The following is a 22,027-nucleotide window of genomic DNA, read 5'->3' as shown; positions in this document are numbered from 1 at the left end:
TTTGTGAACAAGAAGGTGGCAAACACTAGCAGAAGGTTAGGAGTTGGAAAAAATTCAGACCAGAAATTCAGACCAGCCTTGGGACATTAATCACTGCTTTCAACCTCCTTTGCCAAAAAAGTGGCACCCGTCACCAAGTCCCCAGGCCAGATGCAGCAGCAGGTCCTTACTGGGGAGGAGAGTATGTTTTTCTAATTCAATACTTGCAATATATAGTTTGACAACTTGACAAGCATGCTTAAAGGGACAAAGGCACCTACTCGGCACCTAATATTTCCATCTGATTCTAGCCTAGGCCTTCCAGGAATTGGGCCCTGGGAGCACCTGAGGGAAAAGCATCTTAATGCCCTTCCCTCCTCAGCTCATACACCTCCACCATTCAGGGGACTGACACCTACCTCCACATGACTCATGGGTCCTGATGAAGCAGTGCAGTCCCCGTGAAGCAAACAACGTGTGGGGTGGTGGGGTTGGGAGTATAACGAGTATTATTAGCCATTGGCACCTGGGCGGGGGAGGGGCAAACTAATTATCTGGACATCTAAAATAACCTAATAAAGTCTTGGGCAGACAAGAGAAACTAGGTAATGGGCTGAAATGATTTTAAACTGAAATGTTTCACCGGGGTGCTCGGTGCGTAAATTAAGAGGGGGAAATGGATCTAGAGTAGGGTGGGGGTGGGGTTGTTCTGATTTCTAGTTCTAAGACTCACCTCGCCCCTGCGAAATCAAGTTTGCAAGACCACGGGATCTGACATCACCTCGGCCCTGCATCCCACCCAGCCTGGAGACTGGAGTTACCAGGAACGATAAGCTTAGGGACCACGCTTCTTTTTCTCGAAATCCCCTCTCCGGCCCTAGCTAGGGCTCTCCCTTCAGAACGCATCACGTGCACAGCGCAAACTTTTCAAACCCGTCCTCAGGCCTGCGGTCCCTGGCATCGGGTGGTTTTTAGGGTTTTCTTTCTTTCTTATTTCCCTCCTTCTTCGCCACAGTTGATTCTGCAGAAAAAGCTGCGAAAAAAGAACCTATTTCATTTCCAGTTCCCATCACCGCGATTTCCACATGGATGTGACGTTGAGGCCAGCTTCCGAAATGCCCAGGTGACTCACGCGGGGACACCCCGGGGCGGGGCGCAGGAGTTTCTCCCCGAGGCTGGCGGCTGACAGCGCGGGGCGGGGCGGGCAGCCTGGCAGGCGGCCGGGTGGCGGCCTCCAGCGCCCCCTGCGCCCTCTGGTGGCTCGCGACCGCCGCGCGGGCTCGGGCGCCGAGCCGGGCATCACGTGACTGGAAAGTCCCGAGTGGAAATCCCCGAGTCCGCCTGTACAACAGCAGGCAAAGAGGAAACTGGGCAGTCTGCCGTCGTCGCGGCGGGCGGAGCGCAGCGAGTTCGAGCCCGCGGGGGCGGAGCGACCAGAGAGGCCGCCGGAGACGTTCACACCCCCGGCCAACTACAGAGCCCAGCCCGGGCGTCCATGGGGCGCCTCTTCGGCCCGACCGGGACAGCGACCCCAGCCTGCGGCGCGCGCCTGTCCTGACCCGGACTCCGAACTTTGCTGGAGGATCGCGCGGCCCGAAGAGGTAACCGGTCTCTTTCCTGCGCAGGGTGCACGGGCTCACCGCGGGCGAGGGCTGCGGGTGCGTGCGGGGCAGCCACTCGGGCAGGCGATGTCTGTCTGGCATTGGTTTTGCAGAGGTGCTGGAGAGGAGTTGGTTGGCCGCTTGTGCCCATTAGGGTTTTCAAGTGCAGGGAGTTGAGGTCGCCGTGCCAGATGTTGGGGTGACAGCCCTGAATTCCTCCAGCCAGCTAGCTGTTCCTCTCTGATAATGCAGAGAACTTAAGTTGCAGCTAGCTATTAAGAGTCGCCCCTCGGACCCTTTGGTCTGTGGTCGTTGGTGCTTTGCTACTTTGGGTGTCCTTTTTGGAATTCAGCACTGCATGCTCATAGCCACGTAGACCTTGCAGAAGCGCTGTGGTTTCTTCCCAGATTGTGCAGAACCAGCCCAACCGGGATGAGTGTCGCAGGGGCAGCCAAAGTCGGCGGGCGTGGGGGTTCTACAGTCAGCAAACGTCCCCAGGGAAGCTTCCATATACTCAGAGCTCTGTGCAGGGAGTGGGTCAAGGCACAGTGTCCTTCTTTTCCAGTTGCAACAGTGTATGAGAAGTATGCTTGTAGAAGTGTGTCGCTGGCCTGCCTTTTGCGGGTTCATTTTAAGAGTGATGTGCAGGTCTCTGCTCCATCCGCATCCCCACACTCAGACAATCTTTGTCAGTCTGGGGTCGTCCCACATCCTGCCACCTGGCCTCTCAGGAAAGCAGTGGTATTAAGAAAGGCTCTCAGCTCTTTTTGAGCCTGCTTTGTTTTCTGTTCTTTCCTTGGAAAGCCAGTCTGGTCAAGTGTCTCAGGGCAGCATTTGGGGAGGATCATTGTTAATTAAAGAGTCTTCTGTATCACAACTCTAACGTCCCAGATTTTTGAGCAAGCCAACTAATGCTCCTTTCTCCTTGTATAAGGTGCTTCTTGGATATTTTGCAATTCTTTGTACAATTTTTGGAGGGGTACTTCCCAGCAGTTGAGTGAGGTGTTTGTTTATAAATAATTCATAAATTTCCACAATGCAGACAAAAATGTCTACCCAGAATGGAAAAATAAAACAAGGGGGGAAAGACTTTGATGAGTCAGTTCTGTAGATTCTTATTGATCCTAGTGACAAAAATTGGGAAATTCTTTTTAAATAAGGCAGTAAGCTAACAGATGTTAAAAAAAAAAAAAAAAAAAAAAAAAGTTAAGGGTAATACTGTTTTTCCCCCATAAGGACATTACAACATTAGAGTCATATGTCGGAAAAACTTATTCTTTATTCTTAAGTGTGGAGAAGTTCAAGAACTGGAAACTTGGGCAATGGGTTTTGATTTGCTTTAAGGAGGCAATTTTGTAGACTGTGCAAGGCTAAATCTATGAATGAAATCACATGAGGCTATTGAGTATATTGACATTTGTGTAACTTCCATATGTTTTACAGTTCTCAGCATTTTAGATCTTTGCTGAAAGACCTTTAGGTCCAAAAGAGAAGAATAGAAGTCAGAAAAGCAAAAAGAGGCAATGCTAATTTGTTTAAAATCTTCCTACTGCCTTTCTGTTTCCATTTGAGAGTGGCAAGCACCATGGAGTGGGTATGGGAATAGCAAGGGGCAGGTATTAGGAGATCTGACTTCTAAGCAAAGCTCAACTCCTGTGTGGCTCTGGGATCCAGGCTGAACCAGTACCTCCAGTGCCTTAGCTACAGCCCAAGGTGCTTGTGTGATTTCAAGGCATGGAATAAGTCAGCTCTGATTTTTAACCTTAGTGCCAAGCATAGTGTTTGGCCTGCAGTAGGTAGTCAGGCAGTGCTTCTTGGGTAGATTTATGGATGGATGGATGGATGGATGGATGGATGGATGGATGGATGGATTAATGCTGTTATGAAAGATTCTTTTGCTGCACCACAGAGATTGTGTGTGTGTGTGTGTGTGTGTGTGTGTGTGTGTGAGAGAGAGAGAGAGAGAGAGAGAGAGAGAGAGAGAGAGAGAGAGATTTTTCTCTCATTGTGTCTGTCATCCTGCTGTGCTTTTGCCCAATTCCACCTGCGGGGGAATATCTGACATCAAAGAACAGAGATCACCACCTAACCCAGAGAATGACTTCTTCCAGACCTCACCCAGATATTGGATTAGGAATCCCATTGCAAATTCTTAGAAGCAACCTCAGGGTCCTCAATTTCCCAACCTCTCCCCTTTAAGTGGGCCACAGGAATTTAGACCACCTTATCATTGGCTTAAGAGAGCCTAGACCCACCCAAGAGAGTTTTCCCAAAACTCTAGATTTATTCTTCTCCTCCCTCTTACATAGGTTTAGCATCTTTCCTACCCAGTGGGTTGCCCTGGCAGGTAGCATGACAGAGGAGTGGGATTAACCATTGCTGTGAAATTTCCTAGGGAATATCTCTATCCTCTGAGGTTACCTTTGTCTTCTTGGAAATTAGGAAGTGTGATGAAGCACCCCTCTAAGTGCTAGTGAAGCAGAACTGGCTCTTTACACTGCCCTACTCTGGGAAAGTTCCACTGTGCCCATCATTCCACACTGTTGGTGTGGGTGACAGATGCTGCACTTTGCCCCACTCCTTTTATTTATCCTGAGTGGCCCCCTGGTGGAAACTTCTTTCCAGTCTGCTTCCAGATTTTCATTTTCTCCACCAGTTGATTATACTTGATGGTTTCAAGGTGACAAGGACAGGATGCAAATACTTGGGAATCCGTTGGTTCCAGGAGGGCAATGATAAAATTTGGTTGGCAGATAAGTTGAAATAATTGAGCACCGATGTCTGTTCTTGGAGGTGAACGATTATTCACAATTTATTATTGTGAATATTATCTTTCCTCTTTTCATGTTGTAAAAGTTCAGTGGCAGGGGTCTGAAAGACTGCTGCCTATTTTGCTCTCCTCCTCCCACCCTCCATAATTGGAATTGAACTCAGGGGTGCTGTATGACCGAGCCACATCCTCAGCTCTTCTTATCTTTATTTTGAGACAGGGTCTTGCTGAGTTCCTGAGGCTGGCCTCAAACTTGGGATCCTCCTGCTTCAGTCTCCTGAGTCATTGGAATTACAGGCATGAGCCACCAAGCCTGGCTTGTTTTGCTCTTAAAATTGTGGAGTATCTTGCTGGAAATAGGTTTCTCTGTTGGTTATAAAGCAATTCAGTTGTGACTCTTTATAAATGTTATAATAAACTTTGTGAATAAACTCTTCATACTTTTCTTTGGAGCTAAAGAGGAAAATCTGAGCAGCAGCCAGCCTAGGTGACAGCATAAAGATTTACTGTCCTTGCAGTGCAGGGAGTGCAGCAAGGACAGGGATTGAATGGTGATGGACTTCCTGGAGGAGCTGGACTCCTCAGGGCTGCTGTGCCCTGAACTCGCTTCAGTACTCCTAAAATCCCGTGACTGTTGTGCAGTGGCCTCAGAATGCAGTGGGCGCTGAGTGGGTTTTGCGCAGCAGTACCTGGACCTGTCGCTGACAGACAGGCTTGGCTCCCTGTCAGATGTTACTGAAAACAGGGGTTATTCCCCTCCTCCTCAGTACCCACTCTCCGCCTTCCTTCTCTTGTTTAGACTAATCTTTTAAAGTGATGTAACTTAAAACAGTCCAGTGTGAGTTAATCTCTGGGGCCAGCTAGTATCCTGGGAGCAGAGGTGACTAAGATCTTTTGCCTACAGATTAGGGTAATGACAAGATCAAACGCCGGGGTTTCCTGCAGGCAGGTACATAGGAGTACAAAGACTGCCTAACGGAATGGTTTTTCCCTCCTCTTCAGGCATTGCAGAACACAATGGCTGAGCAGCTCCTTCCTCAGGCTTTGTATTTGAGTAATATGCGGAAAGCTGTGAAGATAAGAGAGCGAACTCCAGAAGACATTTTTAAACCTACCAATGGGATCATTCATCATTTTAAAACCATGCACCGATACACACTGGAAATGTTCAGAACTTGCCAGTTTTGTCCCCAGTTCCGGGAGATCATCCACAAAGCTCTCATTGACAGAAGCATCCAGGCTTCTCTGGAAAGCCAGAAGAAGCTCAACTGGTGTCGGGAAGTGAGGAAGCTCGTGGCACTGAAAACCAATGGTGAGACTGCTCTGTGGTGCTTTCTGCTACCTGGGGATGGCTCCCCGGGTGCCAGGTCCTGGTTCATGAAGTTTTAATGGCACTAACTATAGCCATCTTAATATCGAAGTTCTATGAGGGGCATGCAGAAGCAAGCTTATTGGATGAATATTTTTATTAAGGTATTTCCTAAGTGTGCATATTAGTCTGCAGAGGGCATTGAGGCCCAGGAAATGCATTTCTAAACACCAGGCCCCAAATTGGTGATTAGTGTTTCTGATCCTTAACATCTGTTGAATCATCTGTATAATACCCTTCCCTGGCCAATAGTGGACATACTTAAAAAGATTTTTTAAGTTGGAAAGGGTAGTGTGAAAACTGTTTTTACTGTGGTTCCCATTGTTACTGTGATGTCCTTACACTTCTCGTGTTGGTGGTATTTTATGGGTTAACCAGTGGATGACTGTGGAGGACATTTTTTTCCTTTACCTGGGCAATGTTGCCTGTGGTCTTATACCAGGATGCCACTAATAGTTATTTCCTATTCCAAGCTTTACTATTTTATTTTTTTATCATTTCCTTTGAGCAAGAATGTGTACATCAATAGAATCATCCGATCATACTATTTTATACATGTGCAAAATTCTGCTTGATGGATGTAGATATTTATTATAATACGTGAGTAAACTATAGAAGATCAACTAAATACTTGCAGTCTAGGTAAGAGCAGCAATCTTAGGTCCTAATATCAGTGACTAAATTATCCCAATCAAAATACATCCAAGAGTAGAAAATCCTTGTTGGCAGCGATGAGAACATTAACTTAATTGACTTAATTGGTATATTAACTTTGACTATTTTTGACTTGAGTGACTCAGAGAAATTGGGAGGTGCGGGTTTTGTTTGTTTTGATTCTGGGGGCTCTTATTCATCTAACAGCTTCACATATATTCATGAAGCTTGGACTCTTAGAAGCACAGGTCAGAAGGAAACTAGAGATAGGAATTGTCTGCATTGTTATTGGCATTAAATCAAATGGTGCATAGAAGTAGGTTATTATGTGAAGGTGTCATTAAGGGACTTATAATACCTGATGGCTTGTGGATTTAACTCTGTCCCATTTTGTTAGAAAAAAGAGATGGAGTTGCCTTTGGACAAATTAGAAATGGGGCAAAAGGGGGAAACCTTATTATCATTAGTAAGATTAACATTGTATACTATTTCCTTAAGAAATGATTTATTTCCTTAAGGAAGAAAAGGAATAGAAATAGTAAACATTTATTTTGCAATCCTATGTCATTAAGACAGTAAAGACTCAGACCACAAATAAAAGTAGAAGAGCAAGTGTATTTGGATAACATTTTCTAGGACATGGATTTTTAGGCTCAGAATCTTTATTTCCCCACTTTGAAGAAAATTTCTTAAAATGACAAAAAAGGAAGAAAAGCTATTTAAGGGAGGGGACAGACAAATGGATTTTCTCTATGATTTCTATTCGTATCTTTCTTTTTTTTTTTTTTTTTTTAATTCTTCCCCCATAGGAAGAATTGTCTTTCTTCAAAGACAGTGGTCTGTTTGGGGAGGGGGTGATTCACAAGTTTGCATTTGAGGATATGAGACTGCGGTGAATGAGGAAGGGAGTAGGTGGCATAAAATTGAAACTTCATGTGAAAAATTCCAGCGTCTATTGGCTGCGGCGATTTCACTTGTATAATGAGTAGCCCTATTCCAGCTCACCCTGACCACACCCACTTGGAAAGTCCAGGGTGCAGTTCGCAGTTTAAATGTCTACACACCAGAACAAAACGTACAATAGCTGTTGCTCAATTGCTAGTCAAATAACTTAGCACTGGGGAATTCCAGATGTTGCTTAGGGAATTTTATACTGGTGCATCTCAATAAAGAACTGAAAGTAAGCACAAGAAGAAGAAAAAAAGCCTTATCTTTGCTCTAGATTTTGCAAAGGGGAAATTTCAACAGAACGCAATCATTGCCACACTTCTGCCAAGACACAAGACTTGAGTGATCTGTTTTGTTCATTGGTGAGGATGCTTACTTAGCTAGTTTTTCTAAGTGTGTAAATTGAAGGAATACTGGCAGTGGAGGATATGTATTTGAGGTTTTGGATTTTTTTTTTTTTTTTCAGTTCGAGTGTAATTGAACTTTGATAAATTTCAAATAACCTTATTGCCTTACTTAGAGAATAATATAAGAAAACACTTTAACGTTTTTAAAAATTAAAGCCTATTTTGCATTTGCCAAAGGAGATAAAGAAGTTAATCTTTTTTTTTTTTTTTTTTTGTATTAAGTGTTCTCCCCAAATGTTCATGGTTTGGGAGTTGGAAAAAAGTGCAGAGTATTGAATTTTGAGTTTTAACCTGGAGAAGCCATAAGTTAATGGAAGAAAATTAGACCTATCTTTTTCTCAAAATGCAAACCCTAAACACTGAGTTGTTTTTATAAAAGCAGAATCACTTAATGCACTTCGGGGAGCCTGGGGCTGGCGGACTGTAGGTAATTTGGTGTTGTCAGCTCCACTGTACAAACCAGGAGAGGAAACTCCAGGTCCCAAAAGCTCCAGTGGACTTGGTCAAGGCATTTACCTCTGAGTCATAGCCAGACTGTCCCTGTGTAATAAGCCCAGCAGAGCCTGCTTCCTGGTTGTGCGTGTTGCCCCAGGTGGCCGTCCTTAGAGAACAGTAGTGACAGTGCCTTAGCTAGCAAACCAGGACCATTAGACAGAAATAGACTGTGGTGATCATAATCCAGTGCTCTCATTTTGAAAAAAGTGAAAGTACCCGGAGCCCTTAAGGAATTTCCTCAAGGTCACCTTATCCAGGTAGGAGGAGAACCACGCTGCAGCCAAGGTCCTCTGACCCCTTTGCCCTGTTGGTGCTACTCATTAGAAGGAAGAATGGAAAGAATTACTTTTTCCTTATAGCTATATCACCTTGTGGAATGTTATCAGTTGGCCCTTGACTAAGAAATCAAACCATTCAGCCCCCTGTAGGAGCAGTCAGGCTAGTTTATTCTGAAAACCTTTGCAGTGCCTTACTTGCAGGTGATTTAACTGCTTCTCATGACTCCCTTCTGTCCTCAGGTGATGGAAATTGCCTCATGCATGCTGCTTGTCAATACATGTGGGGTGTCCAGGACACAGACCTGGTCCTGAGGAAGGCACTCTTCAGCACTCTCAAGGAGACAGACACACGCAATTTTAAATTCCGCTGGCAGCTGGAATCTCTGAAATCTCAGGAATTCGTGGAAACGGGGCTTTGCTATGATACTCGGGTATGTTCTGTTCCTCCATGAAGCATCTATTGACAACTCCATGGTGGGTGAAGGGTTCTCTAGGCTAGTCCCTGTGCTAAGAGGAGCAAATGACTTACTAGGTCACATGAATTTGGCTGAGCAAAGCACACTCAGTGGAAAACACCAGAAACCTCCTGTGGGATTAACCCAAGGATCATGACTGCTCCAAGGCTTTGAGTTGCAGATTCCCAGCAGTGTTCTCCGTTTTTTAGGGGGTCTTCCAAATCATGGCCTTCTCTTTGGCATTCCTGTTTTTCAGTGTGATTGCCCTTCACATGCACTATTGAACCAGCCAATCAAAAGAAGACTTACCACTTTACCATTCTCGGTCACAAGCTTGGAATTTTTTGTGTACATTTGGATGAGGGGCTTCAATGTTATGCCTCACCAGGGATTTTTTTGAAAGCAGGTGCTGTCCCTAGTCTCCCCTGGTTTTGAGTTTGCTTTGTGATGGAAAAAAGTGAAGGAAGAAAACCAAAATGGGGGGAAAAGATGATCATTTGAGTGGTGATTTTAAGAAAGGGGAAAAAATAAGCTGAGTTATATAAATGAATAAATGTAAAGTAATACCAGAATGACTTTTTAACGCAGAGTGCATTCAATTGCAGTTTTGTTTTGTTTCTCTTGGCCCCTTTCCCCTTAGAACTGGAATGATGAATGGGACAACCTTATCAAAATGGCATCCACAGACACCCCAGCAGCCCGAAGTGGACTTCAGTATAATTCACTGGAAGAAATTCATATATTTGTCCTTTGCAACATCCTCAGAAGGCCCATCATTGTCATTTCAGGTGAGATGCCTGCGGATCATTTATTTATATTTAAGTGCTTTTCAGCTTTCATGCTTTGATTCCTAGGAAAAACCCACATTCCCAAAGTTACAGGTAACAGTAGCTGAATGGAATTTGATGAAAGTCACCTGAGGGCCTTGTTTTTCTTTCTCTTTCTTTAAACAGACAAAATGCTGAGAAGTTTGGAATCAGGTTCCAATTTCGCCCCTTTGAAAGTGGGTGGAATATACTTGCCTCTCCACTGGCCTGCCCAGGAATGCTACAGATACCCCATTGTCCTCGGCTATGACAGCCAGCACTTTGTACCCCTGGTGACTCTGAAGGACAGTGGACCTGGTGAGCTAACAGCATCCATTCACATTCATAACTTCTGGTAGATACTTGAACTAGGCTTTGTTCTCTTGTTCCTAATTGAAATAGCCTTATTTAAGTATACTCTTTTTATTTCAATATATTATTCTGTCCTTTGCTTAGCTAATACAGGTCGAGTATCTCTTATCTGAAATTCTTAGAACCAGAAGTGTTTCAGATTTTAGAGTCTTTCAGATTTTTTAATATTTGCATAAACTTTACCAGTTGAGCATTCCCAATTCAAAATCCAGAATCCTCCTCCAGAGTCCACTCCAAAGTTTCAAATTGGGGAACACTTCAGATTTTGAATTTTTAGATTAGAGTCACATGACCTGCAACGGTAATGCAGTAGCAATAATCATAACACACCCATATCTTTTTGTGTATGAAACTTTAAGCACATTTATCACAAGTAGGATATATATATATATGTATGTATGTAGTAGAAACAGGACTTTGCTATGATATCTGGGTATGTTCTGTTCCTCCTTGAAGCATCTGTTGACAGCTCCATATACACATATTCCTACCACTGTCACTCTTATACCTAATAGATTAAGGTACACAGTGTCCTCAATATAATGCCTGGCATGGAGCAGATAAATAAATACCTGTCAGGTTAGCTGTTAGGATACTAATGTAATGTGTAATAGCACTGTGCTGAGTGCTTCAGGTACATTATTTCATTCCATTTCATCATTATGGCATCTCCATGAGATGTGGGCATGGGTAGCTTTATTTTACAGATGAGGCAGTTGGAACTCAGAGGGGTTATAAATAACCTGCCTAGTGTCACAGAACTTGATAGTGACAAAGTCACACTTCAAATTTAGGTTAGTCTGATTCTGAAGCATGGGAATTTAACCAGTAAGATCTGCTGACTGCAGGCTGGTTAATATTGTGTGAGCTCCCTGGAAGCAATGCACTTTTATATTAGAGTTGAGTGTACTTTGTTTTCCCATTTGGGCTTAACTATGACTAGACGATATACTTTTCTCCTCTTTAAATTGTATGCTTTCTGCATTTTCACTGTTTAATCTTTCTATGCATATGATCTTACCTGCAATCTCTTTCAGTTGAATAATATTTTATTCATGTGCTGTTTTTGTTTTTTTTTCTTTTAGAAATCCGAGCTGTTCCACTTGTCAACAGAGACCGAGGAAGATTTGAAGACTTAAAAATTCACTTTCTGACAGATCCTGAAAATGAGATGAAGGACAAGCTCTTGAAGGAGTACTTGATGGTGATAGAAATCCCAGTCCAAGGCTGGGACCACGGCACGACTCATCTGATTAATGCTGCAAAGTAAGCCGTTTATTTTTAGCACCTTCTTTGTCATCTGTGACTGCCTTTACTTTAGCCATATAAGCTGCTGCCACTCCAAAGCTCAACCATAAAGTTTTTGAGGACTTGAAATGTATGAGATGGGGGCCGTAGGCAGAGATCTGTGCTAGAGTACTTGCCTAACATGCTCGAGGCCAGGCTCTGGGTTCCAGCCCCAGAACCACAGAAATAAAAAAACAAAGAAATAAGAAAATAATGGCAGTGCATACAAGAATCAGTTTCTCAAAGTGAAGAGTAGCCAGTTAGAATCAGAAGTAAACAGACAGCGCCCATGGGCATGTTCACCGCTTAATCATGGCAGGGAGCTTCAGTACAGATCAGACAATAGTTCGAAATGAACAACAGCAAAATATAGAACACAGAGTTCCAGAGTTGCTTGTACGGCAGAGCAGACCAGACCAAATGAGTAGTCTATTTTACTATTGCTAATAGTACTATTTTACTAAACATTTGATCTCTGAGAAGTTAAAGGATAAAACAAATGTTTTAAAGGAATACTGGAGTAGTAAGATGTAGAGGTGGCTCTGTAGAGAGGACCTTTTCTTTAGGATTACCTGTAATTTGGGGTGCATAAGATAGAATAAATGAGACTGTGAACTTTCTTATGAAGTCTTCTTAGCTGACTCACTGGCCTCATCTTTCACTCCAGAATGTATTAGGAAATGTGTTGGACCGTATTAGGTTGTCGGCCCGCATTCCAGTGATTTTGGTGAATTAAAGTCGTTGCCATGATCCACATTCTGAAACTGTGTCTGGGTGGCTAATGAAGTAAAGTCTTGGAGGTCATTATGTCATCTCTCATTTTCCATTTGCCCTTCAGGTTGGATGAAGCTAATTTACCAAAGGAAATAAACCTGGTCGATGATTACTTTGAACTTGTGCAGCACGAGTACAAGAAGTGGCAGGAAAACAACGAGCAGGGGAGGAGAGGGGCGCGTGCGCAGAACCCTGTGGAACCTTCCACGCCCCAGCTTTCTCTCATGGATGTAAAATGTGAAACGCCCAACTGCCCTTTCTTCATGTCTGTGAACACCCAGCCTTTCTGCCATGAGTGCTCAGAGAGGCGGCAGAAGAACCAAAACAAATTGCCGAAGCTGAACTTCAAGCCAGGCCCAGATGGGCTGCCTGGTGTGGCACTCGGGGCCTCTCGGGGAGAGGCCTGCGAGCCCGCAGCCTGGAGCCCCGAGGAGCCAGCCGGAGGGCCTCATTCAGCCCCACCAACAGCGCCCAGCCTTTTCCTGTTCAGTGAGACCACCGCCATGAAATGCAGGAGTCCCGGCTGCCCTTTCACCCTGAATGTGCAGCACAACGGATTTTGTGAGCGTTGCCACAATGCCCGGCAGCTTAATGCCAACCACACCACAGACACCACGAGGCATTTAGATCCTGGTAAGTGCCGGGCCTGCCTCCAGGACGTTACCAGGACATTTAATGGGATCTGCAGTACTTGCTTCAAAAGGACTACGGCAGAGCCCTCCTCCAGCCTAGGTTCCAGCCTCCCTCCTTCCTGTCACCAGCGATCCAAGTCAGACCCCTCACAGCTCATCCAGAGTCTTTCCCCGCACTCTTGCCACAGAGCTGGAAACGAGGACCCCTCTGGCTGCCTCTCCCAAGCCTCACGGACTCCAGGGGACAGGACCGGGACTAGCAAGTGCAGAAAAGCTGGCTGTGTGTATTTTGGGACTCCAGAAAACAAGGGATTTTGCACGCTGTGTTTCATCGAGTATAGAGAAAACAAACGTGAGTGAAATGATAGATTTCCTAGTGTAGCAACTGTTGCCTGGAAAGGGTTTTGTTCCTAAACTTCAAGAAAGAGAGCCTGAGGGCTGGGGATATAGCTCGGTTGGTAGAGTATTTGCCTCGCAAGCACAGGGCCCTGGGTTCAAATCCCCAGCACCGCAAATAAAAAAGAAAGCAAACCTATCTGAGTGCACAGGTGGAATGGTCAGATCCCACTGCTTTTCCACCAGCTTGCCCTTGGTGACAGTCATGGTGCCTCTGCCAGTTGCACAGGGAAACCATAGCTTTTAGCTGCCACCTGCCAGAAATCAATAGAGTTGATTTCTGATAGAGTTGATGGAATTGGTTTTCATAAGGCCATTGGGTGCCTGGCATTTATAAGATAGAGTTTAAAATTAGACTTCTTCAAATTTGGTATAGGAGAGAAACTCAAAATCTGAAAGCTAGAGAGAGGGCAGTCTCCACAGATACTGTAGGAAAACATTTGTGGTTTGGCATTCTAATTCGAGAGAAGAGGGGCAGGCAGTTCATGTCTGCTCTTTATTCTGTAATTGTAACTTATTACTGTTCCATGTTCAAAGTGAGCAACCTGTAAAGCCTAAGATGTTTGGTGATGATTTTATTATTTTGCTGAGTTTGTAAATGTCTAGTCTCAAGTGTATATTTAAGGCTATCCTAACCTTTACTTAGAATCCATTTACTTTTCTAACATCAGTGTCTGTGTCTACATGGTGACCCAGATGTGGTACTGAGGAGCATCAACTCTCTTGTAGATTTTGGCACTGCCTCTGGGAAAGCCAGTCCCACGGCCTCCAGGTTCCAGAATGCTGTTCCGTGCCTCGGGAGGGAGTGCGGCACCCTTGGAAGCACCATGTTTGAAGGATACTGTCAGAAATGCTTCATTGAAGCTCAGAACCAGAGATTTCATGAAGCAAAAAGGACTGACCAGCAACTGGTAAGACATTTTGAGGATCATGTACATGTCGGGTCCTCGTAGCTAGAGCATTTTTCCCAGCTGTCTGACCTGCAGGCTTTCCTCCCTGCCAGTTTTGTCTCCCAGTGACACAGGATTGCTTACGAAAGTCCACTAAAAGAACCTGGGAAAAATGTGGACATCACTGTGGCTCCCTGGTTAGAAGGACTCTTGTCCATTTGCATGACCCAAGATAGAATTTGGTTTTGAAAAACCAATAAAATTAGCCATAAAATAAAAACCCAGCATTCGGAAAGCCAGATGGCTTTCAGATCAGAGACTTGATGATTTGTAGTAGAAGCAGACCTCTTAAATAATCCTTTATCATGAACCAGAGAGAAGGCAGAGCCTCACAGGTACCTCCACTGAAAAGCATATCAGAAAGCAAACGGTGACAGAGGTTTTGCCTATTGTGTGCACAAGGGCAGGGGAACCATCTAAGTAGGGGCACTGATACGGTGAATCCCAGGGGAAGAGCTCCCGACCAGTTTGCAGGCCTCTCTGTCAGGATCAGTGGCTCCCCATGGCCTCCCTGGGACCAGGTCAGCAGCCTTGGGATTAGGAGGAAACATCCCACGCTGCCTATGTGCCCTTGTCCCTTCACTTAGGCAGAATAAGCCCATTGTAGAATGCACATGTCAACTGAGAGCTCACTGTGTCCTTCCAGAGAAATGAGAGCAACAGTTCTCTCTGTTCTTCCCACCCAGAGATCGAGCCAGCGCAGAGACGTGCCTCGAACTACACAGGGGGCCTCAAGGCCCAAGTGTGCCCGGGCCTCCTGCAAGAACATCCTGGCCTGCCGCAGCGAGGAGCTCTGTATGGAGTGCCAGCACCTCAGCCAGCGGGTGGGCCCTGGGGCCCACCGGGGTGAGTCTACTCCCGAAGAGCCCCCTAAACAGCGCTGCCGGGCCCCTGCCTGCGATCACTTTGGCAACACCAAGTGCAACGGCTACTGCAACGAATGCTTTCAGTTCAAGCAGATGTATGGCTAAGCAGAGACAGGAGGCCAGCCCGCCAAGAGGGGCCGCAGGCCACCAGCCAGAGTGGTGCTATGCTCCAAACCCCTGGATGCCATAGAAGGGGCAGGCCCTGGGACAGTGGCCTTGAGGGTGTCTTGGAGCAAGGGAGGGAAGATAAGCTCTTCTTCATGCCTATGATGCAAGGGTTTGGTAACCAGGAATATTCTCAAGCAGCCTTAGAGCAAAGCTTGTGACTAGCCGTGTGTGACGTCAGACTCAGCCCCAGGCTGTTGTTGCTCCTCTCCTGCCAAACAGAGGGCTGGAATGACTTTGGACTTGGAACGTGTGCAGTGGCCCCTGCTGCCTGCCCACCAGGACTGCTTCATCATCTTGCAAAACAGGAAAAGACACATGGACAGATGGTCGGGAGGCCCAGAGCCATCCCACCCGCCCACCATCAGCATTTGTCAGAGGTGTGAAGTTGAATCCTCAAGGCACAACGGCCCTCTGCAAGCACTTGCAGAAGCTCAGGGAAAATACACATATTCAGAAAGTGTCAGTAGTTAATGGTTTTCCCCACCTGCCCAGCTCCTTTCTTTCTCTTTTCTTTCTTTGTATTTTAGAGTCTTTTAAAAAAAATTGTTCTTTTTAGTTATACCTGACAGTAGAGTGTATTTTGACATATTGTACATGCATGGAGTATAACTTCCCATTCTTGTGGTTGTACATGTTGTGGAGTTTCACTGGTCGTGTGTTCATATATGAACATAGGAAAGTTATATCCAATTCATTCTACTGTCTTTCCTGTTCCCATTTCCCCACCCTTCCCTTCATTCCCATTGTCTGATCCACTTCAATTCTCTTTCCTCCCCCAACCCATAATATGCATTAGCATCTGCATATCAGAAAGAACATATGGCATTTGTATTTTTGGGATTGGCTTATTTCACTTAGTGTGATAGTCTCCAGTTTGATCCATTTCCTGGCAAATGCCATATTTCATTTTTCTTTATGGCTGAGTAATACACTGTGTATATATGCCACATTTTCTTTCTTTAGTCATCTGTTGAAGGGCATGAAGGTGGTTCCATAGCTTAGCTATTGTGAATTGAGCTGTTGTAAACATTGATGTGGCTGTGTTATTATCATGTGCTGATTTGAAGTCCTTTGGGTATAAACCGAGGAGTGGGATAACTGGGTCAAATGGTGGGTCCATCCCAAGTTTTCAGTCTTCATATTGCTTTCCAGAGTGGTTGCACCAATTCACAGTCCCACCATCAATGTATGAGTGTGCCTTTCCCCCCACATCCTGGAGATTAATGCTCTATCTGAGGTATAGGTAGCAAAGATTTTCTCCCGTTCTGTAGGCTCTCTCTCTCCACGTCCTTGGTTGTTTCTTTTGCCATGAAAAAGCTTTATAGTTTGATACCATCCCATTTATTGATTCTTGGTTTTACTTCTTGTGCTTTAGAAGTCTTATTGAAGAATTTGGTTCCTAAGCCAACATGATGGAGAGTTGGGCCTACATTTTCTTCTAGTAGGCACAGGGTCTCTGGTCTAATGCCTGGGTCCTTGATCCACTTTGAACTGAGTTTTGTGCAGGGTGAAATAGGGGTTTAATTTCATTTGGCTACATATGGATTTCCAGTTTTCCTAGCACCAATTATTGAAGAGGCAACTTTTCTCTGTATGTTTTTGGCACCTTTGTCTAGCATGAGATAACTATTTATTATGAGGGCTTTTTCTCTGTGTCTTCTAGTCTGTACCATTGGTCTTCATGTCTGTTTTGGTGCCAATACCATGCCATTTTTGTTACTATAACTCTGTAGTATAATTTAAAGTCTAGTATTGTGATGCCTCCTGCTTCACTTTTCTTGCTGAGGATTGCTTTGGTTATTCTGGGCCTCTTATTTTTCCAAATGAGTTTCATGACTGCTTCTTCTATTTCTATGAAGAATGTCATTGGAACCTTAATAGAAATTGCATTAAATCTGTATAGCGATTTTGATAGTGTGGCCGTTTTGACAATATTAATTCTGCCTATTCAAGAACATAGGCGATCTTTTCATCTTCTACAGTTTTCTTCAATTTCTTTGTTTAGTATTCTTTAGTTTTCATTGTGGAGATCTTTCGCCTCTTTTGTTAGATTGATTCCCAAATATTTTTTTATGAGTCTATTGTGAATGGGGTGGTTTTCTCTTTCAGATGATTTATCACTGTTGTGCAAGAATGCAATTGATTTATGGGTGTCAATTTTACATCCTGCTACTTTGTGTCTAGTTCCTTTCTGAAAAAAAGCAGAATCAAGCACAGACTGTGATTTGGAGGCTGCTGAGACTGAACATGTTCACATTGGAAATGAGCTGCTCTCTATAATAAGCACCTCTTAGAAATCAATATTTCAGTGGGAAAACAGATAACTCTGGCTTATCATTGTCTCCCCTCTAAGGAGGTTAGCTTGAACTGAGGTGCATGTAAAAGTGTGAACAGATTTAATATACCCTTATATTGTGTATGAGGGATTTTTAATGTTGAAATGTTGCCCAGAAATTTAAGTTGCAAGACTATAATAACAACCTATTTTTTGGTTGTTGCTGGGTCACAACCTGTATATACAGCTTATTTCATGAACTCCACAGTCATGTTCATGTAATTCACTTTATTTATTTTATTACAGATATTAGTAAAGATGTTTCTCTGCCTTGGGAAAAACGCTGCATTGCTTTAGGTCATGTTCTGGAACCTAGCAAACTCTGGACCACAGTGGGGGAAGTGGTCTCTGATACACTTGGCTTGTTGCCTCCTAGGAAAGAAGGAATTGCTTCAAGAGTGAATCCAGTAACTTTCATGCTTTTTTTTCCTATGAAACTCCAGCTGTAGGATAAGAAACTGCTGTCTGTGTGTAGATGCCTCTGAGAATTCTACCTCCTTGGAGAGAAGATGGGGAAGGAGCAGGGACAAGATTGATGTGGGCTTTCATTATAGTTTTGTTTGTTGTATTCCTGCTGTGTCAAGGTTGCTGGGCAGGGACCCTGTATCCAGTGATGTCCCAGGCTTAGGACAGAAAATCTCAGTAATTATAAGGAAATTTCTTTCTGCCCTTGGCCTACAGCTTCTCTGTGTGCTTTGTGTTAGTGTTGTGCTTGCCTTATGAAAAAGGAGGAAAATGCATTTTCCCAGAGAAAAAACCTGCCATTTTAGAGGTCTGAACTTAGGACCTGAATATATTTGTGATTAATGACTATTGTAGTCTTTCCTTTTATTATCTGACATGTTGTTTTCCCCAACATAAATCTTTCTGATTTTTTTCCAAAGATATCAGCTGAACTGCAGTGTTTTCATCTGGTTCTTTCAAAGTAGATAGCTTAATATTTTGTGTCTATCAATGTTTTTATTATTAATGTGAAATAGAATTATTTATACTTATTATAGAAAGTATTTGAAATTTGCACATTTGGTTGTATTCTATATAATTCTGTGTATCTTTGTTGGATTCTGCAAGTTTTCCTAAATAAATGTACCTTTTCCCAAGAGTAAATATTAAAAAAATAAATTATTTAAGAACAAATTTTGATGTTTTCTGTTGATGAATGCTGAAAGAGAAAAATGGACTCAAATATGAAGATTGCTTTCCACATAACTAACCCCTTTAATGTACTCTTGAGCAATGGGTCCACCTCTCACACATGGAGAGTAAGGAAGCTTTTAAAAATAATGTGAGAGCAAACCCATCTACTCAAGCAGAGCATGTGAGTTAAACACAGGTCCCATAGGAGAGAAAGTTTAGCCTGCACCTGCTCAAATGAGATTTTGAGATCCCTATTTTCTGCTGGAGGCCCTAAACCTCCATGGAGAGGAGGAAAAGAAAAAAAAAAAAAAAAATGAGGAAAAGAAACAGGGAATTAAGAAGGAAGATCAGTCTTAAGATTTCCTGGGTCATCACTGACACATGCAAAGGTATGTTGATCATTTTGACTCCCCCATGAGGCTCAAAGAAAATATTCTAGATTGAAATATTCATTAATCATTATCTAATATGCTATTCCTGGGGGGAAAGTGAGCCTGGTACTTCCTGAATAAATACCATTTCTTTTCTTGTAAAATATATCTTTTACTATTTGTAATGACATATCTATATGGAAAACAGATGAAATTCAGAAATTCTCTTTAAAATAATTTAATCTATCTTGGTAGAAAATAAACTAGTTGAAAAAGAAAAAATTAATACAAATGTCTTAATTGGAGTTTTAGTAAGAAGTCATAGTATATTCATATGGTACACAATTCTTCAGCAATATGAAGGAGTGATTTATTGATTGATGCAAAAGCATGGATGAATTTCAAAAACTCAAAAAAAAAAAAAAAAAAAAAAAAAAGATTTCCTGGGTCAGACCCATCGGAAGAAGTGTCCTGGACGTGATGGCCTTCAGAACTGGGAGATTATAAATTCACACCATGACAGTCAACAGATCTCTGATACCAAAATACAAGAGAGCAACGAATTCTACAACACACTAGCTCAGTGTCCTCCAATTCAGTTCTGACACATCTACCTGGAGACCACATCAGATCCCACAGGCTAAGGGGCTCAGACCTGAAGACTACCTCCCACATATACAACTTAAATGCCAATCACAAGCCCCAGGTTGTTTTTACCTCTCCAACAGGTTATAAATCAAGGTTCCTATACTTCCCTCCTCGGAATCAATTAACACAGAACTCAGGTAACTCAGGTAAATATGTTCACAGGTTTATTACAAAGGATACAACAAAGAATACAAATGAAAAATGCATATGACTAGGTATGACAAGGGGCAGAAAGCTTCTATGCCTTCTTTGGGTGTCTCACCCTTCAGGAATCCATGTGGCAAACTCTTTGAACCCTGTCCTTTGGGATTTGGGGAGATATCACTCCACAGGCATGACTAGAGGATGAACAACCATGCAGAAATGCGATTGGACGAAAGGGTATGTTCTAATGCTAATGGACTGGATGGGGAGCCCAGCAAGGCCTGTCTGTGTGGATTGTCTCAGCCTTTCTCTGCAACATTCCTTTCTTGCAGGTATGGGAGTCTTGTGATCTATCAGACAAAGTAGGTCAGAGAATTTCTTTATGGCCAACTCCAAAACAGAAAGGCAAGTAAAGATTAGAATATATTTTTAGTTCTATGACCCACCTTTGAGAAGAGAAATTCTAATTTCTATAGCTTGATTTGGGGAAGGAGTTACCAGCCAGGAGCCATGGACAATATATGCATTTACATATCATCTATACAGAAACATTCCACCTACAAGCCTTTATCTCCTCCTCTATCCATGATGTATTCATGGGCAGTTGATTCAGGAGTACTGTACAGCTCCTGGAATCTATTTTATTAAGCTCTCCAGGTGATTCTGATGATTGAAACCACACCTAAAAATTATTGCTCATTTTCTTTAACTTGCAGAAAATCGTAATATACAAAAGAGCAGAAAATAGTATAATGGACTCCATTATATTACTATTTTGCCAATTTTGTTCCTTCTGTTACCCCTTTGTTTCTGGATTATTTGAAAATGATTCTTAGTTACTGTGTCTTCACAACCACAAATACTTCAGTGTGCATCTCCAATTGAAAAGACTATTTTCTTTTTGCATAATCGCCTTATTTCACCTAACTAGACTATTTTACATTTCATATGGCCCAAATCCCAAGTAGGTACAGTCATGCCTTGTTTAAACACAGAGATACATTCTGAGAAATGTGTTGTTAGTTGCTTTTCTCATACAAACCTCATAGAAGTACTTTAACAAAGTGACAGACATACGACAAAACTGGGTGATATAATCTTAGGGGACCACCATCATACATGTGATCCATGATGGATCAAAATATTTTCACACAGTGCGTGACTCCATTCTAGTTTCTCAGATCACCTGTTGCACAACACGTAGTCCTCTTGCTTCTGACCATTAACTTTTCATAAGAATTTATTCTCTAATATTCCCTTTAAATTTGTGATGATATCAACTTGTTAATGACTGAGTCCTTTGCTCTGTAGCATTTCCCACATTCTGGATTTGGTTCGTGGTTTACCTCTGGTGTCATTTAACTTGTTTCTCTATACTTCCTGTTGGGTCTGGTTCAGTTTTAGTTCTGTGTGTGCTATTGCCTTCCATCATGAAATTTCCAGATTTGGAATGGACTGTCTCCTTTTTTCTCTATTCAGCCTCCTATCTCCCACCCAACATGAATAAGTACAATTCTTCAATCAGCATGATGAACATAAACATTTGATCTTCAGTCATCAGGATTTCTCAAACAGGAAGTGATAATTAGCAGGTTATTTCTGACTCAGAAGAATGGCACATAGACAGGGGAACAGAACAGGTTTGGAGGGCACTGAGGGAGCCAGTTAGAGCAGGCTCCAATCTAGAGTGGGTGTCAGGACTAGAGAACCTCTGGGGGCTAGGGGTCCCAGAAAGCATGGGTATGATTTCATGCTGTAGTGCACACATTCATGTTTTTCAAACTGGGGCCCAATGCTTTCTTCAGAGTCTTTAAGAAATTGATGGCTTTCCAAAAAGTAAAGAGCCAAGGAACTAGAAGGTTGAAAACTAAAGCTTAGAAGGAAGTTGCTTTGCTTCAGTTGCCTGGATGTTCACTTCTGCTGCTGCTTTCTACTCCCCAAGGGGGATGCTCATATCATTCAATATGGAACTCATGATATTCTGCTTCCTTCTTACCAAGTTCAGAGAAAGGCATTGTCATCTTCCCAGACATCTCTACACACCCCTCCTCGCCCCCCGCTGCCCCCACACACTCCCACATCTAAACTTCTATGGAGTGGATCTTCAAAACACCTCTCAAATCCATCCTCTGCCCTCTTTCTGCTGCACCAACTTGGGCCCAAGCCTACTCTGTCTCTTGCTTCC

The 22,027-nt window shown here is 43.3% G+C and overlaps 1 protein-coding gene and 1 long non-coding RNA gene across 4 annotated transcripts; one reads left to right on the top strand and one right to left on the bottom strand.

Annotated features, from left to right (window-relative positions):
* Positions 1 to 1,366: 1,366 nt before the first annotated feature.
* Positions 1,367 to 18,379, top strand: TNFAIP3 (TNF alpha induced protein 3). Of its 3 annotated transcripts, none has more exons than XM_079148637.1 (9): positions 1,367 to 1,580; positions 5,353 to 5,662; positions 8,742 to 8,932; positions 9,597 to 9,744; positions 9,910 to 10,080; positions 11,220 to 11,400; positions 12,260 to 13,179; positions 13,953 to 14,134; positions 14,820 to 18,379. In XM_079148637.1, exons 2-9 carry the CDS (start codon positions 5,368 to 5,370, stop codon positions 15,021 to 15,023), a joined length of 2,292 nt encoding a protein of 763 aa, XP_079004763.1. In that variant the 5' UTR covers positions 1,367 to 1,580; positions 5,353 to 5,367; the 3' UTR covers positions 15,024 to 18,379. The 3 variants fall into 3 exon arrangements, with proteins under 3 accessions (XP_079004763.1, XP_079004764.1, XP_079004762.1); XM_079148636.1 differs by having other exon boundaries at positions 1,369 to 1,580; positions 14,860 to 18,379; XM_079148638.1 differs by lacking the exon at positions 9,910 to 10,080 and having other exon boundaries at positions 1,368 to 1,580; positions 14,860 to 18,379.
* On the bottom strand, positions 17,888 to 20,175 carry LOC306666502. Its single transcript, XR_013765322.1, has 2 exons — positions 19,505 to 20,175; positions 17,888 to 19,053 (listed from the first exon to the last, which is right to left on the bottom strand). It is a non-coding gene; the product is annotated as an uncharacterized lncRNA (long non-coding RNA).
* Positions 20,176 to 22,027: the final 1,852 nt, after the last annotated feature.

The sequence above is a fragment of the Sciurus vulgaris genome (genome assembly GCF_902686455.1).
Source record: "Sciurus vulgaris genome assembly, chromosome: 7".
Classification (NCBI taxonomy): Eukaryota; Metazoa; Chordata; class Mammalia; order Rodentia; family Sciuridae; genus Sciurus; species Sciurus vulgaris.
The sequence above is the reverse complement of the archived record's forward strand: the minus strand, read 5'-3'. Positions and strand labels throughout refer to the sequence as shown.